The sequence below is a fragment of the Cebidichthys violaceus genome, unplaced genomic scaffold, assembly GCF_023349555.1.
Source record: "Cebidichthys violaceus isolate CVI_PGR_0920_01 unplaced genomic scaffold, fCebVio1.0.p SCAF_23, whole genome shotgun sequence".
Lineage (NCBI taxonomy): Eukaryota > Metazoa > Chordata > Actinopteri > Perciformes > Stichaeidae > Cebidichthys > Cebidichthys violaceus.
Window position 1 is genome coordinate 2,006,610 of NW_027176406.1, and position 20,370 is coordinate 2,026,979.

Sequence of the window (20,370 nt, forward strand, 5' to 3'; positions counted from 1 at the left end):
CCTGTCAGAGAACAAGAGGAGGATGAGGCAGAATGTGTGCACACGTGTAACATGAGCACAGCTGTTGAACATTACTGAGTTTGGGTCCCGAGGGTTGAGGTCTCATAGGCTGTTCTGCAGTTATATCAGGAGAACATTCCTCTGGTTTTCCGGCTGATGTAAACTAAGAGACTCGTCTGAAACCACCTGATGCTATCTTTCTGTAAACATTCGCTATCTGTTGTCTTTGGGAATCAGACGCTCATTTCCCAGTGGAGCTCATAAGTCAGCTGTCTCTCTATGTCTGTCTGACCCCAGTAATCCTCCTATTTCAGGTTGTGTTTTATTTGAAAGCATTGCAGTTGTGAATCAAATTGTCATCTATCTCTCTGTTTGGCATCTATTTTATGAGCGCCAGCAGCAGCACATAAACTTCTTCCTCTTTCTAACCTCAGAGTAATTCAAAAGTCACACATCCATTGACAGATATTTGTGACTTGTGGAATCGTTTTTGTCCCCCAATAAAACCTCACCCTGATTTTTTTCCCTAAAAAATAAAAAATGTTTGTGGCTGACATAATTATGGGGCATTGCATTCAAAGTTGAAAACCAGAGCTGGTTTCAAAACATTCTTGTGGTTCAGCTCAGGAACAAAACAAAGACGATAGGCAGTTGGTAAGCAAGCACACTGCAGCAGTTCAGAATCCGACAAATGTGATGCTCACATCATGAGCAAACGAGAGAATGGAAGTGAGAATAATTTAAAAACTAAAAGGAATTAAAAAATCTGAATAAATTCTTAAAAAGTGCTAACAGTATCTATTATTGTGGAGCTTGAAGTGTCTAGTTTAATACATTTTAAAATCTTGAGCACCACAGGGTTTAATGGAGTTAAAATTCTATTTTTGATGTATCTTTAAAAGTATAAAAGTGATAGAACAGTTTATTTTTGCACACTTTGTTACATATTAATATGAAAAAAAAGCATTTTATTCCACACTTTACACATTTTCCTTTACTGCACTACCTTTATTGTTTTCGTAAAAGGTTTCCTGACTTCTTTAAAAAGGTGTCTGTGTGAAAACGTTGTATTTGAAAGCCTCTATGTGCTAGTTTTATGTTAAATACATATTATAGTGGTATTTCAAAAAACAAAAGCGCTTTTGAAGATTTGTTTTTTGCCTGTGACGGTGTAAATATAACAGTTTTTATATGACTGTTGTGTTATTTACCCAAACTAGATATGGTGTGGCTGCAATGTGTTCTACTCTACTCAAGCTCTTTATAAACTCACATGTCATATTTTGTGACTGATATGTTAACTCACAATGCATTTATGAAAAAAGGTCAAACTAGCTTGTTGTGTCTAACACTGGGTCATAATAACCCATTGTCTTGCATTCGATTGGTGACCCAGAAAGATGCCAGCTTTACACTAAACAGAGAGATGCCAGCTCTAACTTTATTGCATAATTTTTCCATTTGGGTCAGCAAAAAAAGACTGAGTACTGAGACACTCAGCAGAAAGTGCTCCATTTAGTACCATTTATGAACACTGATGAAAAGCGACATCTGTGTTGTTTCTTACTGACGCGGCTAAATACCGCATATTCTCTGTGAGGAGAACGGATGTCGCTGGTTCTATCAGAGTTAAATGTCAAACCACACTCTAATACACATTCTCACTCTCACACACACCACCAGGACCACCTGACAGGACATGTCAACACTCAAAACTACACGCACACAACCCATTCTGCCTCTCACACTCTTTCACACACCGGCACACACATGCCCACCCCTCAGCCCTCATTCCACAACGACACAGGAAGTCAAAGGGTGACCCATTTCTACTAGCAGCTTTATTTTGTTTGGTCGCTGCACAGACGTCACAACAGTGTGCATCGGAAATATATTGCATGTGTAGAAACAAGAGCAGCAACATTTACCACTGGCCTCAATGATTTACATGAATCTAGAAATAGCAATCTAATACACATTATTCTAATACTTAAGAGTATACTTACAATAAGCCAACTGTTTATTACACTTTATCATGTATTAAGTTGAACAAACACATGAGATTGACTACAAAAACATCAGTGGCAAACCAGTTGCCTTTCTATTAACAGCAGATCAGTATAAACTAAAATCAATTCATTAAATGCTTAAATGTTGGTCAGTTTCATACCCTTAACCGCCAGCTCGGTTCATGCGAGCGATAACAGACATCATGTATTGCATTAGATTAGATTTAACTCAGCAATGCTCATATGTTCTCTATTATATGTAATGTATCACTATTCACATAATCAAAACACATTTAAATCATGTTTCACTGCTTTCAAAATCCCAAATCTGCCTGCAGGAATGAAGATTTTTTATTTTTATTTTTTACGATGATATTTTATAGTTTTAAAGAGCTCTCACAACATATGTCTTTGTAAGATTTCAGTTAAAGTAATTAAAAACAAACCACAAAACTGTATTTTGTGTATTTATAACTAGCATTTAGTTTAAAGTAATGTCAACTTTCATGCTTTGATACACTTAAGAAAATGCAGCGTACTGACTTAGGAGTCCTACAGTATTGTACACATTCAACAATGAGGTATTGTACATCGTTCTCCATATGTAGCGGCTAAATAATGACACAGCAGTATGTCTATAAACAATATACACAACTGGTTGACTTTTAGTCTCCCTCACAAGTCTGACTCCATCCCTTTTATTAAGGGTCAGGTTATTCTTTAACCGTGTCAGACTGTACATTAAAACTCTGTTCTCACTTACAGGCCTAATTGTCTTTCACCAATCTCATGAGGACAAATTACTGTACAATTACTGTTCTTAGTAAGCAAAGTAAATCAAATGTTGATTTGGAGTAAATATAGCAACATAATACCAGAACAGAATTATCACCCAGCGCTGCAGTAACCATCAGCTCCAAAGAGCGGTTTAGCGAGATTCGCTTATTGTTTTGGAATTCCACCCACAACTTTACTGTTTTGGTTCACTCTCACCGCTCTTATTAACCTTGTTCGAAGCAGCAGCAGGCAGCTGGTGTTTTTTTTAGCCAAAACGTCCTCTGTAACAACAGACAGCTGGAGGTTAGCTGGAGAACATAGTGGAACATTTAGCAGCTAAGGAGCCAGATATTTCCCTCAGTAGCTGGTGGATTTACATTCATCAATTAGTCAGAAAAATGACTTAATATAAATGGTAATATAGCTCAGCGTCTGTTGGAGGCAACTGTTTGATAAGACGTCAGATGTCAGTTGTGTGCTTGTTCTGGTGTCCCTAAGTGACTAAAAACTGAATCAAGCATAAAAATCATGGAATTTGTAAAAGAAATCCTTATTTTTCCTTGTCAAAACTGCACAAACACACTCCACATATTCTATCAGAGATGCTTGCTTCTACAATTAGATTACAATACACAATCAGTCAGGTTGCTTGTGATGTAAACACACTAATTGTTTTCGGTACACTACTGATTTTTCAGATGGATTTATTGCTGAATGTAGTCTGCAGCTCTTTGAGGGTCAGATACCCTGTTTTACAAGGCTCCACAGGCATCGAGGAAGACCTGCACATGGCACCAGCCATAGGCCAGGCCGCGTAGTTGCCACAAGCAGCTGCATCAGGTACCTCCGCCTGCTGGCTATCAGAGGATATCAGAATTAGAGTGGGAGCGTTAGGAGGGCGTGGAGCAGAGGAGGTTGGGCACATCTGGGAAGGAAGTTGAAGAGGGAGAATGAGAAGAGGAGGGCTCGGATCGTCATCTGAATCCTTCTCCTCTTCTACATTAGCATCTTCCATGCCTTCTTCGTCTTCCTTTTCGATGCCAAAGCCGGAGTCTGGGCTCTGCGGCTCCCTCTTCAAGCTCTCATAGGTCGGAGAGGTAAGGGAAGGGTGGAGGAAGAGGCGAAGGTTGAGGCTGTTGTGGAAATCATCCTGATAGGTGAAGTAAGCAGGATTGGGGTCGGTTCGTGCCGAGCTGCCGGAGGAGCTGGACATGAAGTAGCCCATGTTGGAGAAGCAGGATGAAGAGGAGGAGGAGGAGGAATTGTCAACAACCCCGCTGGTGTCTGAGCCGGCCGAGGGGTCGCTCCTGAAGTGAAGCAGGGCGCTGGTGGAGCTGGAGGAGGGAGAGGTGGAGGGGACCACATCCCAGCTTTCGCATATCTCAACCGGGGAGATGCTGTCGCATGGCTGGGCTGTGAAGAATGACTCGGAAGCTGACAGAGGATTCAGCCATTTCTAAGTAAAAAGAAAGAGAGATTTAGAGTAGAAAACACAGGTGCAGAAAGACACGATAGTAGTGTTTCTGGAATTTGTAGACAAAAAAGTTTCAGAAAGTTTTCTTTGTGTGTGAGTTTGAGTCCTCAGTCTTGACAAAGTTTCTCGAAGCCCCAAAATATATTATACTGTTTTCACAGGCCAGTTAGTACTCATGACTAATAAACAGATTTGTGAATGCAGATGAATAAGGATCTTTCTTTTACCATCATTTTAATAAATAGAAATTTGACATTAAATTCTCATTTATTAGACAATTTGTAACACTGAGTAGTTGGAAATCACGTAAATCCAGTACTTAGTTACTTAAAGGCAACTTAAATGTGATTTCAAGTTACTAAAGAATTTACACTTGATGCTAATTTATACTTTTACTTCACTACATTTTGAAGGGAAATATTGTATTTTGTTTACCCACTAAATTAGTTTGACAGCTATAGTTACTAGTTATTTACAGAAAACTAATCATTCTACTAATGAATTTACCAAAGTAAGACTTTGAATGCAGGACTTTCAATTAAGGTTGAGTATCTTTATAGTGAGGTATTACTGCTTTCACATAACAAAGTAGTGTCAGTACTCTTTCCACCACTGGAGCGTTTGAAGGGTTGTACTTGTATAGTGTAGCCATGACTGACTGTAAACAGTGAGAATAAAATTGGTCCCAGCATTGATCCCTGGGAGAGGGGAGACATTAGAAACAAAAAATCTTTCCGGCGACCCAGCTGTCCCAACCCAATGCCACAGCCTGTTGTATTAATTGTGGTGAATACCTGAAGAAATTTGATGTGGCTGTGAATCACAGTGAATCGAGCTGCTTAGTTCTTGTGAGCAGACTAAAAAGCCAACAATGAATCAATTGAATCAATGTCGTCGAACGAAGAACAAGTTTCTTCATTCAGCATTTGGAAAGAAATTTAAGAAGAAATCCAAATAAGGAAATTCATACTTGAATTTTGCAAGCCATGTGAGTATTACAGAGTTATGTTACCTGTGTGTGTAAATAGTTCATGTGATTTCTGGGTAAAGCCGACAGTCAGCGACGGTAAGGACATAGTGGTAAAAACAATTTTTACCTTCAGATTTCCTCCGTGTACAGAGTGGAGCGAGTGGAAATATTTAGAAGGGTTTGGTACTGGCTTCCCTTTGAGGAGCCTGAAACGGCAAAAAGGGAGCCATTAGATAAGACATAGTGCATGCCAACACACACACACACACAAGCCAACATTATACTCACCCTCTGCTCGCACAACCCCAGTAGATGACGAGCGTTACAATGAGGACACCCAAGCTGAACATCACTCCCCGTGCTACCAGGAAAGTCTGACCCAGAAACCACTCTGAAACAGAGAGCTGACATTACAATGTGCAAAAATGCATGTACAAGTCAATCATTTTATATTCTCCCTCAGATCTATCATGTAGTCATTCATTAACAGGCTCTCGTCATTACAACCCAAACCTTCCTTTGCTGCCCGTGGGCTTCTTTAGGGGAAGATGTTGTGTATAAATGGTTCTCCAATCTATTTCATGGGTAGGATGTTCCAGCGGCTTGGAGCATTAAAGCTAAAGGTAGTTTCACCAGTTTTCGTGGAGACAAAAAAAAGGCTCCTTACCTTCGCAATATTACTTAAATTATAAAAGACGGTTTTAACTATTCTGTTAATTTGGCTCAGCGACCAGGACCAAGGTCTCTGACCTGTTTGATGCTTTTCATAGACAGTTGTAACAGTTTAAAAGAGATTTCTTGTCTGTAAGCCTTTGCCCTGATAACCAGGATTTCCATCTTGTCCCTGTTAAGCTGTCCTGATAGTGTGTTAATAGGGCTCAGATCATTGAGAAACATGGAATTATATAGTTGCATGTCATCAGCATAGTTACTTTTGACGCAACATAATAAGTTAAAAAACACTTTTTAAGAAGTAGGTGAGGATGGGACATTGGAACATTTGAGGCTCTGAACCACCGCTCTAAGATCAATAGCATTGACTGGTGCAACATTTGCTTAAATGGTAGTGAATTGAGAAGGAGGCAGGATAGGAGCATCACTGTGATTATTGGAACATTTGCCTCAATAGTCATTATTTTGTTGTGAAAGAAGGCTGCCAAGGTACAACACCAGACCCCTAATAGCGCCTACAAGGAAGCAAATACAAATGTAACTCTGGTTGTTGGTGCTTGGTGTTGACTCTGAACCAGAATGGATGACTAGAATTCCCAGCAGGTCTGGGATCCATTTGGGATCCCAGAAAGAAGATATCTATTTCCTCGTTAAAATGACAGCTGTAAGCCTGTGAGCTGTTTTAGTCGTCATTCAAAGAACATGGAAATGCAAAACTTTGTTACCTTGATCCTGTGATGTTGTCACCATGTCTGTCGCACCCAACCAGGATGTTGTTGGACTCCAGTTGCTCCAGTGACTGTCGGGAACTTCTGGTTTGACTCTCACCCTGCCCTGGCAGTGCCCCTTTAGTTTCCAAGCAGGTATGCTTAGCTCTTGTTCTTGTGTGAACAGAGTGCTGGCCTCCTGATAACGGGACAGTTCAGTGCAATATTCAAATTGGGTTTTAGAATTGATTTCTCAAAGGGATTTAAATCACAAACAACATCAGTTCTGTTGCAAAAGTAAATATGAACGTGCAACATAAAGAACAAACTATAGTGGACATGAAATACCTGCAAAACCAGTGGGCTTCCCATCAGCCTCAACTGTACTTCGTGTTTAGTGCTAATTAGCAAATGTTTGCATGCTAACATGCTAAATTAAAACAGTGGGCATGGTAAACATTGCTAAACATGATCATGTTAGCATTGGCATTGTGAGTATGTTAGCATGATGACATCAGCATTAACTTGCAGCACCTGTGCCTGATCTGCAGCCTCACATAGCTGCTGGGATGGCTATAGGGTCTTGATCTTCTTCTTTTATGCATGTACTATTATGCTTAAATAGCATGTTACAAAAAAGAGTGTAGTAAATATGAGTTGTATTTTTTATAAAATGCCCATTCATGCATGCATGTGCATAGGCACTTACATTCCATGACTTGTTTTTCTGTTTGATCTGAACTTGGAAGTCAAAGGATGTGAGGAAGACAGAGGAAGGACCGCCTAGGCTCCATGATATCCTCGTCTCGTTAGCAGTGCTGCTGACATTGGGGACACCTGGAGGATGCATTTTGACTGTACACAGACACGCACACACACACACACGCACACGCACACACACACACACACACACACGCACACGCACACACGTATAGAAAAGCATGCAATATATTAATTCCTGATGTTTAAAAAGGTTGGCAAATTATTTGAACACTTGAAAAATCACCCAAAAAAGATAATTTTGTTTTGGTCATAATGTGTTTCAGATGGCCTCCTAAACATGTTATCCTGTTAAAGACTTTTTTGTTGTTGACTTTTTCGGCATTCTTTCGTAATGAATGAGAGATTATGTTAAATGATTTTTAGAACCAGATTTGTGAATTACTTTACAGAAGCAACTAAAAAGGTCACAGCTTACTGGAGAAGTAAGAGCCACTTACTGTGAGTGTATGGTGTATAGTTTGTGATGTTCTCCACCATCGTCCCGTTACACTCCACTCTTATGTAAGGCATCGGTTTAGAAGGGTTGAACAGCTGGAGGGACCCATAATAAAACCAATTACAGTGAAGACAGAAATCATATGAATCATTTAGCTTTGCAGCGAGACTGTTGATTATTCTCATGGATTTGTATTTTATTTCAGTGTAACATCTTTTCTACGATGGCTGATCTGAACATTCAAAAATCAGACAGTGATTCAACAGGGTCAAATAGAGACATCCATTAGATGTTTACATTTTCTTATGGATGATATTAGTGACTTACTTCCTTTTCATATACAAAACTGCAGCCTGAAGGAGCGTTTCGGTGTTGTTTCAGCTTGCAGCTTCGACTAAGTGAGGAAATGGACAAAAATTACCACAAACTGCTGAAAATTCGGACCAACTGCCGTTACCATGTTTTTATCTCCAAAGCCCAACATGACATCAATGCATCTCTAACAACTTACATAATCATTCCCCGACGTCTGCTGTGGTTCTTGGCGATCCAGGTTGTCTTCATACCAAAGATCCAGCAGTCCACACCAGGAGCCACGGCAGAGCTGTCCCATGTACAGCTGACATTGTTGATGAAGTCGTTCACGCAGGAGAGTCCTTGAATGACTGAGACATAACAAAAAAGAGAGATTAGGACGGTGTCACTTTATCTGTGCCATTGGACTTGTCCTTTATGCAGGACATTCCAATAAACCAGTGGTCTCTTTTCACTTCTCGAGTGGCAGTTGGCATGGATAAAGTGTAATCAGTAAAATTCACTCTTGAGGAACTATAAATGGTCATGTTTCAGTTGATCTACTGTAATTCATAAATGTATGAATTATGAATTATGAAGTATCTTGTATCTTCTTCGACTTGAAGAAAAGAGACAGAGGCGCTTCACTTTGCTTCAAAAACAACAAATTCACTCGGAAGACAAAAAAAAAAAAAATCAATGTAAAAAACTTTGTGTTATTTTCTATCCCTTGTGCTGAAAGGACAGTAACATAGAGACAGATACAGTTGCAGGTGAGACTCAGTTATACCTTGCAAGCCTTTGTGAGAGTGTGCTGCATGCACTGACAACAGACCCACTAGGACATATAAGGACACCAGGATCTCCATGGCCACAATGTAACTGTGAACAGAGGAGATCAGTACATAATGTGCATTAGAATGAGAATCTGAATCGATACTGTTAAATACATTCACATAGTTGGCAGAAAAGTGGAACTGGAAGAGTGGAACTTAAATGGCAAAGAGGGTTGTATACATGTTGAACCCAAAAGCGAGGCTTTGGAATATGTGTCTCGTAATTGTACCTCGTTCTTTATAATCTCATTATTATTTGACGCTATTGTCCTTGTTACATTCATGTCAATAAAGCATATTCAATTGAAACTGGTCGGATTGAGAACAGTTACCCAAACAAGTGTCTACCTCTACGATCATTTCTTCATTATGTAGAGAAACTCATTTCTGGAACCGTCATCGGTTCAGTTTTCGGTAGTTTTGAGAGTGAGAAAACAATACTAGATCCACACTGAGCAAAATACTCATCCTGAGCAGGCGGCAACAAGCAGTTATAAGTGAAACTTGACTGAGAATACTGGCACCTTATTATATTACAGTAACAGTGTGCTATGAAGAAAGAGTTTCTAATCGGTCATACTGATAATCATTAAGAGGTTTTTTTAAGTCAACGGTCGTGACTGTGTTTTTCCGTCAAAGCCTGAGGTGAACATGACCGTAAATGACTTTATGGAAAGTGCAGATGTGTCATCGTATATGATATTATAACATAATGTACAGGGGAAACAAAAAACACCTGATCCTGACAACAAAAGCAGGTCAGGAAAGTGACATAATATCGTCTAAATGCAATCGAACAGTAAGAGCCAGAGTGAGAAGACGCTGTGAAAAAATGAAAGTAGCAGAATATATAGACTCAAGTTGTTACAACTTGCCCATTATTCTTGTATGATTTTTGAGAGCAACAGTGAGAAGAAAGTGATACAGTACCTGATGAGCCTCAGTCAGTAAGAGTAGCAGGGGGTCCCTGAGAGGAAACACATTGCAGTCTCCTCTGCTGGACTGACGAGTTCAGAAGACTTCCTTCTCTTCTGTCTCTTTCTGTCCCTCTGTCTGTCTACTCACACATCACTCTATCTCAATGTCCCTCCCTCTCTCTCTCTCTCTGTCGCTCATCCCTCTGTCTCCTCATTCTTGCCCCTTTGTCTTTTTTAAAGTGCCCAGTGACATTTTCCACTTGTAACCACATAGCCTGTGTCAGGGGCTTACAGGAAGCCTCATGAAGCTGTGTGTGATGGTGTGAGAGGACGGGGGGGAGGAGGGGGGGCAGAGCAGAGCACCTCCTCCTGCTCACCAGCAACAGGCTACCTGGACGCCGTTAAGATAATAATTGCACTGAAAACAAGAAATACAAAGCACGCCACATCCTGTTTCAATCACAACGTAAAGTGGGTTTGCACAAAAGGGAAACTTGCACGTTGTCCTATGAAGTGGTTGATGTCAGTGAAACTCAGCTTAAACTGAAGATTCAGAGGATTAAAGTGGCTAAAGCTACCAGATTTAGAACCATGGGGGTTATTTAAATTACAACACACACACACACACACACACACACACACACACACACACACACACACACACATTCAAGAGTTGTACGGTGTCAAAACCACTGCTGTTACAGCCGCAACCACTGCAGACGCATACATACACCTCTCATGTGCTTCTATAGCGGCAAAGAGGAAAGTCAAAGCAGCAGCCTGCTCCTCGCTCAAAGGTCACTGAACATTTCATTTCCTCCGATTGTTAGTTTGCTCATCCATTGCAATCTTTTACTGGCCTCAAATGTAAGAAAGCTGTCCGTGAGAGGGGACTAACATGTATGGGGACTGTATACAAGTAGTTAGGAAGGAGGAGGGTTATAAAATCAAGAGAGGTTTAAAAAGAAATGTTTTATTTGACCCTTTTCTGTTAGGGTTGCTGTGAATAAAATAAAAGGTTGAATAGTTGTGTGATTGCACCATTTGTTATGTTTACCATAATTTGTAGTGATTCCACTACTAGTGTGAGAGTTATTGTTCTATTAGCATATCAAGTATGAAATCAGGGAGGGGTTGATGAATAAGGGGGTATTATGCTTGTTGTATTGTGGCTCTTTGTGTCTTATACATAAACTCTCTAATAAAGGGTGCAGCATATCTGGACATCTGATTGCTTATCTACTTTGGATGCAATTTTTGTTCCAAGTCAAGGGGAGCGTTCAAACCACAAATGAATATGCCAGGTGAGGATTTTTCACGACATGTCAAATATAAAGTTCAGCCCCCTCTTCCACCCCAATGACTTTCGTACAGTCCCTAATTATCTACAACGTGCTTTGTTCATCATGCCAGGGCCTCCGCAATGCAACAATATATGATATAAGACTAATGCGAGCTGCCTGGAGATTTTGATGAACAAAAAGTATTTGTCAATCAAACTAAATATGGACAATAAAGCCGTGTTGCAGATGAAGATTGAAGAAAAGGGGATGGTGAAACAGAGAAACGTTTGTAAGAGTGTAGCAGTAAGTAAGGCGCAGAATAGCTAAGGTCAATGTCAGTATCTACAAGTGCTCATCTCAGTCTTAAAGTTCAATGAAGGGCCATTGTGCAACGCTCATCCACGCTGTACACAGCCGTACAAACCACATAGCATTCACGCATACAACAAAAACTGTTGCAACACATTGTGTTTGAAATCAGAAGGCAGCAGCCGCCTTGTTTGGGTGCCTGAGTGGGTTTCAGGCCTGCAGTGGGCCAGAGGTTGATCAGATGCACTCACTTAGGTGTCAGCATCAGCTTGCAGCGGTAACAGGAGAGACAAAGGCAGCGGACGGTTGAAGCGTGCAGAGAAGGGGCAACAGGAAGAAGAGCGCATCTCTCGCCGAAAGGTCAGAGTCAGCCGAGCCTGAGTCGGGAAGCTGCAGAGATGGCCATAGCGGTGTTTGTGCTCATATGCAACAAGAAAACAGTCTCCATCAACAGACCACAAAAAAAAAGGGGGGGGGGGGGGGGGGGGTTGTGTGGGTGAGAAGGTGAGAAAAATAACAAGGGAGGGCACACTCATATTGAAAATCCTGTAAGTCGAAAAAAGAAAAGGTGCTACTCTCACATTTTATATGTTGCTGATTTAAAGACACTATCTGCTTTGTCCAATTAACAGTTTGACTCATAGCGGAGAAGTCAAACACTTTTGTATGTTCGATTCCTGCAAGTGAGGGCCGGAGTTGACAAAGCTCTATATCCTGTGAGGCTGTACTTGTGGTTGCACAGTGGTGCTTTGAGCTACATGTCAATGCTAACATGCTCCCAGTGACATGCCAATGTTCATCAGGTATAATGTTTAACAAAACACAAGTAGGCCTGCAGTTGAGCCTGATGGGAGGGAAGGCCTAATTATAGTTTTGCAACCATAGAGTCATAAACTAAGACTTAAGCTTATAATTCTGATGATATAACGGCAAAAAATTTAGAATTATCCCACTATCATTATATCTGTTAACTGTCTTTGCTAAACTGAGGAAGACATGAGGAAATCATAACATGTAGCTCAAATAAACTAACCTACAGAAAAAGATGATGAAACTGGATTCTATGTAAGAGTGAGAAGGGTTTTGTCTCCTAAAATTAAAAAGGAATGAATGTAATGCAGTGTAGAAACACACTGTAACAGGCAAATTACCCCCAATACCTCTTAAAAGATCATCTGAACTGACATGTGAAGTGCTTTGAACTGACTTCACCCATAACATTAGCTTCATGTGAGTAACAGATGAGTTTCATCTATCCATGTAGATCAGAGCTGACCTAATCAGTTTACTGTGCGTTGTTGAGTCACCGCGTCAACCATTTCTCTCAACCTGCTTTTCTCTGTGTAGTAAAGAAGCGATCAGATTACGGCTACAGATACCCATCTTCTGGGTCCGTCTTGGTAGGAGAGGCAGCAGTTTGTGACAAAAGGCAAGTTTCAGTGGTTTTTAGTGAAACCACCTCCATCCTGCTGCCTTTACACATCACACAGAGAGACAAGTAACCCCTTCAGCTGCTGCTAGCACTCAGCGGTTTAGGTACTTTTGTTTTAGTCCGAGGTAGGGACTTCTTTGTGTTTTATGTTCCCTAAATTTTAGACAACACTTATCAATATCTCATCTTGAGGTATGAGAAGAAAAAGGATTTCAAAAAACAATGAAAGTTTGATTTTCCTTAACACTTTTTACATTTTATCTGAATAAAAGCACAATATAACTGTAGCACACAACTGATTAGAGTTTAGTTAAGCCTAAAGGAAAGGTTTATCACAGATATCTTTTGTCAAACCTATAATCTTTCTTTCACCTCTAACATAACCCTCCTCTTGTTTGTTTATTGTCAAGCTACCAGCACGTATGTTTGCAAATCACATAGTTTTACTTTATTATATGTAACCCAAAGTGTGAATCACAAGGAACCAGTGTGTGATGTGGTCTCCACGACCTCACTTTGCGTCTTTGCTCCTTTTTTTCATTTCCGTCAGCGTCTTGTCGAGCTTCTGGCTCATGATGTTCCTCTCTGTCCACTGGACTGCAGGACGAGCCACAGAAACGAATGTTAGGAACAATGAAAGATAAAATGCAGCACATCAGAAACAAACAAGACCAGAACAACAGAAGAAACAAATAAATAGAGACGGGCAGGATGAATAAACGTTCTACCGACCCATTTCATCCGTCTTGTGGCCGTACCAGAGGTGGGGCTCGGCAGGCCAGGCGGATGGAGGGTGGCTGATGTAGGAGTCCCTGGAGAGGGACTTCCATGTTAAAGGAGCACCTAGAGACAGAGGGTTCAGTGGGGTGAATTAAAGGGGAATACATTGTACCACCATACAGGTCAATCTATGAGTCTGTACTTTAGCGATAGCCTACTTTGATCTAAATGCTAACGTCAGCATGCTAACATGCTCAATATGTCAAAGTTAACATGCTGATGTTTAGCAGGTATCACTTTTGACCATTTTGACTGTAGTTTGACAGCATTGGGGCAATGTTTTGCACGTCATATTGGACAAATTCATATTTTGACCTGATAGTGCTAAATAAAAAAATAAATAAAGGTTGTTAAACCTTAACCTGTAAGGTTTAACAACCCCAAACATGAGTGTTTGAAACAGTTCATTAAGGTCACAAATTTAAGATATGGCATGAGACGTCGGTTCAGCCACTTAAGGTACTTAAGGGATATCTGAACTATGTTGCAACCTTAGGATAGTCTTGTGTTTTATTTGCCAACACAGTTTTTAATGTGAGATTATGTAGTTTAACGTTTGCTTAACAGTTATGAGATTGTGTTCAATGCTTAATTGTAGAGTTACTCAGTTGTATCAGTTATATGGCAGGACCTGTCTAAAGCTTGCTAACATTAGCCACCATAAGCTAGTGGTCATTCCAGACCAAGTAATCTATAGCAACAAAACCTCTCTGTGTATTTAATTGAGAATGGTAGCTGTTGTTTTTTAGCTAATTCAACTGTTTATTTGTAGGAGGAATGTGTAATTTCCACTTTTAGAAGTTAAAATTGTCTTGATTTAGCCAAACTACAACTTACCACAGCTGGCATACAACTAGAGTGAGAGTAAGTTAGCTGGTCACATGGTGCACATGGCAACATCCACAGCTGAATAATTCAGCAGGATGATGCAGATCATGTTTCAAACTTCTCAGGATTCCCTTGATTTACTATCAGTGTTGCCCATGTGGCCACTGCCTGTAAAGTGTAATGTTTGTCAGGTTAGTGCAACAACAGAGTATTGAACAATAACTGGTTAATGTCACAGAAGCTGCACTTCCTATTGAAGACATATTGTGAAACCCAGTAACACGAATGGTTATTTGCATGTTAAAGGAGGCCATTCACATAATTAAAACATACAAATAATGTACAGACCTGGAAACATGTTGGCGCGAAGACAGTGGCCCAAGCTGTGATAGCTGTGTGGGTACGAACAGGCTGCTGATCCAGGATCAGCATAGTGAGGCAGCGACAGGGACGGCACCTGAGGGCTTTCTACTGCCCTCACCTACGGCACAGCATGTTCAGAGGAAATCATAACTAGAACAAGAACACATTGTTAACGCGCAGCAGCCAAAAAAAGAGAGAAAAACAATTTCCTCACCTGTGTCTTTGCTGGTTTTGTGTCTTTTTGGTCAACTGAGCTCATACTGAGACAATAAACCGCAGGAGCGGTGAGTCAAAACAAAAGGTGTTATATTTCTTAAGAATGTCATGCAAGAAACCCGAGAACATTACGTCAGGTTACATCTCTGGACAAGAAAAAAACCCCTGACATTTTAAGAGAAATGATCAGCTAAAAAAAACAACCTGTAAACTGCATATATATTTACTTTTTGCACAATTATTAGTGTTATTTGCTATTCAGAGCCATAGACTTACTGGTTTGACGACAATGGCGAGCGCAGGAATCAAGGAACCATTTGGATCAATGGTTGGTCAGATGATGTGCAGGCTGAAATATAATAAACCTCTTTAACTGCAAACTTTCAAGTCCACAAGATAAAATGGCTTCTTTCAATAAACTACGAGAGAAAACAGAGAAGTCAAGAGTTTGTAAAGGCTCACACTATCATAAGACAAGCGATGTGAGGACTGCATCTTAATTAATTTATTATATCGTTCATATTTGAAATGCTGATTGTTATTTCTGTTTTCGAGACTCAAAAACAAAACATTTTTTATTTCTTTTATTTAACTTTATTTCACAATTTTATGCCATTTATTGTGTTCTTTGTTATAATACCACACACAAATGTCAACTGGCTAAAACAATATAAAACATAACTTCCACAATTTGTCATTATTTATATTATGTACATGCACTCATATATTTAGAGGCAAAAAAACTCTCAGGCCTTTGCTTTCTCTCAAGTGCACTTCCAATCCGTCTTCCCTGCTGGTTGAGAGGCCATTCCAATGAGGATCCTTCAGCTTCTGTTCACCAGATGGACTTCAAGATGTAACAGCGTTTTGGTTTATACAGGTTTGTATTTGTTACGTGAGCATTGTGGGAGAAAATAACCGAAGTGATGGAATGCTATTTATAACCAATCAAGAGCCGAAACGAACACATCCAGCAACACTTTTTGTTACTGTTACAATGCAACGTCTCATCTCATCCTGCAGCAGTTTGGGAAGCAGAAGACAAACTAGAGTTCAATGTGAGTGAACTTCAACACCGTGTCTGACAAATAGTTTCAGTCCCAGGTGGATTCACCAAAAAGAGAATCTGAAAACTAATGTAATCTTAGCTCCACTGCAATAAAAGATGGTTTTAGCTCGTTGGTGGAAGAAACGCCCTGACCCACTTTCCTCCCGTCACTCTTCCATATTCTCCGAGGTGTACAGAGCATCACTTCCTGCCAACGTCACTGCCAGAGTTTAGCTTACAACCAATATACAAGTGCCGGGATTGTCTTTTACCTAAATTGAACGTATTCTTGTGATGTTTTTCTGGGAACTGCGAGATGTGAGGGATGCGTGGCAGGAACGAAACAAGGGATCAGGAGCACAATGGGAGGAGCGGCTTCCATTGTGCATCCGACTGCTTTATCTCAGTTCAGGCCGCTAATCATGAACTATCTACAATACTTCTGGGTTTGATAAAGAAAAACAGAAAAAAAACTGGAAGTTTAAGAATAAACAAAATCCTCTCCTCTGCCACAGCTACACACAGAGTGGTTTGGACATCTTATTTCTACAGCTCTGTTGATAACATTACTATGATTCACGGTATTAATGGAGGCATGAAGGAGCTCATGACAAAGTCGTTCTAGGGTCATCAGCTACGCATTAAAAATGCAGAAATATTTCTTGAAGAAGATCAAATTGGGATCTTACTGAACATTTGTTGTTTAAAAGAAAAAGAGAAAGGAAGAAAAGAGAAACAGGCTCTTTTGCCACCTGTGTAATAGTTTGACAAAACATTTGGATTCTTATTGGAGTGGTCCGTCAGGTGCTGTTTGTAACCTCCATCAGCTGAGGTGGCTCCGGCGGGATCGGGCCCAGTGCTCCGCTCTATGTGGGGGCAAACTTCTTGGCCTGTGCTCTTACCCGCTTCTCATAATCCATCCTGTTCTGACTGAAACACAAAGAGGGAGACATTTAGAACCATGCTGATAATACTCACACGTTCCTTTAGAGGTAGTATGTCATAACATATCAGTGTACAAAGTACTGAAAGAACAGGAATCGTGTGTTTCAGGCACACTGAAGTATTCACATTGCAAATGTCAAAAACAACTTTCATTCAGGCTTCAATTGTAGGCTATTGGGAGGGTTGGGTCATCGCAGCAGTTACCAGTAAATCGTGTAAGCTTCTGCTTGTGCGGGGTCTTGAATGTTGGGCTCGTTCAGCAGCTCCTGGATTCCCAACAGGATCTGAAAACACAGGCGACAATCTTGAGGTCAGACGGTTTCGTCACAGCAGTTACTCCTCCTGGTTCTACGGCCGTGTTCCTGTCACAGTGACCGTCACGACGACGATGTCATGAGCGTAGGAGAAGATCATCTGTGCAGATGTATAATAAACCGAACCTTCAGTGTGTAGTTGGATTATATCTGCACTATCGTATCACCTGTTTGTAGGTGAGTGTACAGTGTGCGGCTTCATTGGGCTTTAAAATGTGTGAGAATCAGAGGCGTCTGCTCTATTAGGCATTATTATCCGAGTACACAGTTGTTGCTGAACGCATTTTAAACATTTGATTTCTGTTTCTCCAATTTTATTTATTTAAGTAATGCTATTTAAAAAAAAAATGACTGTAACATTGTCTTAACATTTCTTTACAGGTTTCTATGCATTTCAATTGATCTACGAAGGATTCTTATCTCATTTAGATCAAGGAATTCAAAGTCTTGCTTAATTTCCTGTATGAATATAAATGTAAAATATTAAGTTTTACTGGTATTATCAAGTTTAAATAATATTAAGCATACATAATTGTTTAATGTATTTATGCTATGATTCATTGTATTTTAAACCATATTTTTAAATTCCCAGTTATTTACTGAAGATTGAACACATATTTAACTCAGCGTGTATATGACAATTCATCTCCCTTGTATTTCTAAATGAATACTGAAATGTGAGCATGGAGGAAGCCAGGAAAGAGGAAGATACTGACCATCAACCACACTGAAGAGAGCAGTACAGTGTACAGTGCAATATATTGTGTAATACTACATAGTGAAATATATGCTGTAATTGCCCTGGCTCCGCACAATAAAAATAATAATAAAAACTCCACCGCTGATAAGAGAGACTGTTGAGTGTTCAGACCTGTTTGATGGTGATGGCGGGCCTCCAGTCCTTGTCCTCCTCCAGGATGGACAGACAAACGGTGCCGGATGGGTAAACATTTGGGTGGAATATCGGTGGCTCAAACTTGCCTGAGCGGAAGTCATGAGAAGAGAGAGAGAGAAAACTTTAAAGCTTGAATCAAGACTTGATCCACATGTGATCTGAATATCTTCCACCTTAGTAACAGGAACATTACAATAAATAAAGCTTTCATTAAGAGGTTCTCTGTATGATATTCAGAGCATTAATATATCAGCAAACAACTTGCTCTGTAAAGACAGTGGAGGAATAGCTGAGCAGAGAATGAAATCGCTCTCTAATTTGTAAAAATAGATTTCCTCATTCACAAATATAGAGACTGTATATTTAAACAGTCATCTTTTGTTCACTGCTTACACAAGGCGGTGTCCCGACTAAACCAGATATAAAGACTGTGTGTTCTGAGCCTCTCCTCTTGAGTGTTGAATAGACAGCTGGATGTACACGTCTGCCCTTTAACAGTGAATGGAACTATGAACCAGGTGTGCAGTGACACTCACATTTTGGCGGTGAGGAAGGGTAGTCATCTTTGAAGAGCATTCTGAGTTTATAGAGTCCTCCCTCCCACAAGGTCTAGTGAAAGAAGAAGGAAAGAATTGACCTGTAAATACGACAGGATATTAAACTGCAAAGCACGAAGCAAAAGTAAAGATACAAGAATGACCTTTAAAAAAAAAAACTTTGTACGACAACCAAAGCTTTTTCTCTTTTGCAAAGAGTCCCGACACTCGTCTTTCAAACTCTGGCCTTTAGATGCCGCTACTATTATTTCTAAAACTTTAAAACTAATTTTAAATGGTAAACCATGACCATGTGTTATAATTTCTTGCTCTGTTATTTGAGCTGCATATTTCTATGTTGATATTGGGTAGATCTAAACAGGACGCAGTAAGCTGGCTCCATCACTTACAGTAGATCAACATGTGATCTGGTGACAGATCAGATACTAAAGAACTGGTTGTAGTGCGAGTTGTTGAAGGTGACGTATTACACCCTGACTTCTAACGTATAGAAAGGGTTTACTGCTGGTCCACTTCAACGTGTAGCTAACTTACTCCTTTCTTCCCTGGAATCGCACACTCCCAGTTCATCAGATTCATGGTTCCATCGGGATTCTTAGTGGGCACAGCAACAAATCCCTGTGTGGTGTACAAGACACACAACGTCGGTGGCCGTTAGGAAACAAACGTAAGAGCCGGGTGAAAGCGTTGCTATTGAATGAGGATCAACGTGTTGCTGCTTACAAACGGGTGGTCTTTCCTCCAGGCTTTGCGCTCCTGAGACAGTCTGCTAAGAGCGATGCCAGACATTGCTGCTCATCAACGCCTCCCTGTGGAAAAACAACCCCCAAAACAGATTAATTATTCAATTAAAATGTGCCCACGTACTAGTAGTATAGCCCCAAATTGCTTCTTCCGAGGATAGCAGTTACACGTTGGGCAATTTACGATATCGTCGACATGTATTTACGTAGTTTATGAGACTGGTAGATATCACAAGGTACATCTGGACATTGTAGAGTTAAACCCATATAAGGGCAAACATCTACAACGGTAACAAACGACGAACGGCTTCATTTCAACGGGACTTACCTCTTGTTTTATTTGACTAACGTTAAACACTAAAATGACGTAGGCTTGAGAACGTTAGCGTAACGAGCTAACGTTACTGTTGCGTGAACGACGGCCGAAAAAAAAACACACCCTTCGACGTTCAAAAACCAAACTAGTGGGCCAGTTAGGACGTAAAGAACCAAACCGAAAGAAACTTAGATGTTACCGACATTCCCCCAAACACCCTTATCGACATATATTGGTGTTATTTTTTACAATTTACCACAGATGTGTAAAACAATGTGACTCGCGACACCGTTTCGACAGCTAGCCTATCGCAAGAAAGGACCCCAATTTGTTTATTTCGTCAGGACCTTCAGGCAGTTTACGGGATGGCCGAGTGACACACGTCAGAGAAGAGCGGCCATCTTTGTTGTGGCATTCGATGCATGCTGGGAAGTTCACTCCTTTGAACGATTCGATCATTTTGAGT

General features: G+C 40.4%; 2 protein-coding genes across 2 annotated transcripts; both read right to left on the bottom strand.

Moving 5' to 3' along the window:
• Positions 1 to 1,819: 1,819 nt before the first annotated feature.
• On the bottom strand, positions 1,820 to 10,148 carry il2rb (interleukin 2 receptor, beta). Its single transcript, XM_068718357.1, has 10 exons — positions 9,889 to 10,148; positions 8,913 to 9,004; positions 8,340 to 8,493; positions 8,156 to 8,222; positions 7,830 to 7,923; positions 7,319 to 7,464; positions 6,628 to 6,808; positions 5,519 to 5,621; positions 5,358 to 5,436; positions 1,820 to 4,242 (listed from the first exon to the last, which is right to left on the bottom strand). Exons 2-10 carry the CDS (start codon positions 8,989 to 8,991, stop codon positions 3,481 to 3,483), a joined length of 1,665 nt encoding a protein of 554 aa, XP_068574458.1. The 5' UTR covers positions 8,992 to 9,004; positions 9,889 to 10,148; the 3' UTR covers positions 1,820 to 3,480.
• A 5,507-nt stretch (positions 10,149 to 15,655) lies between these two features.
• On the bottom strand, positions 15,656 to 20,245 carry LOC137878181 (SUMO-conjugating enzyme UBC9). Its single transcript, XM_068718359.1, has 7 exons — positions 19,917 to 20,245; positions 19,569 to 19,654; positions 19,380 to 19,463; positions 18,825 to 18,897; positions 18,265 to 18,374; positions 17,284 to 17,363; positions 15,656 to 17,064 (listed from the first exon to the last, which is right to left on the bottom strand). The coding sequence occupies exons 2-7, from the start codon at positions 19,632 to 19,634 to the stop codon at positions 17,001 to 17,003; spliced, it is 477 nt and encodes a 158-aa protein (XP_068574460.1). The 5' UTR covers positions 19,635 to 19,654; positions 19,917 to 20,245; the 3' UTR covers positions 15,656 to 17,000.
• Between the last annotated feature and the right edge of the window lie 125 nt (positions 20,246 to 20,370).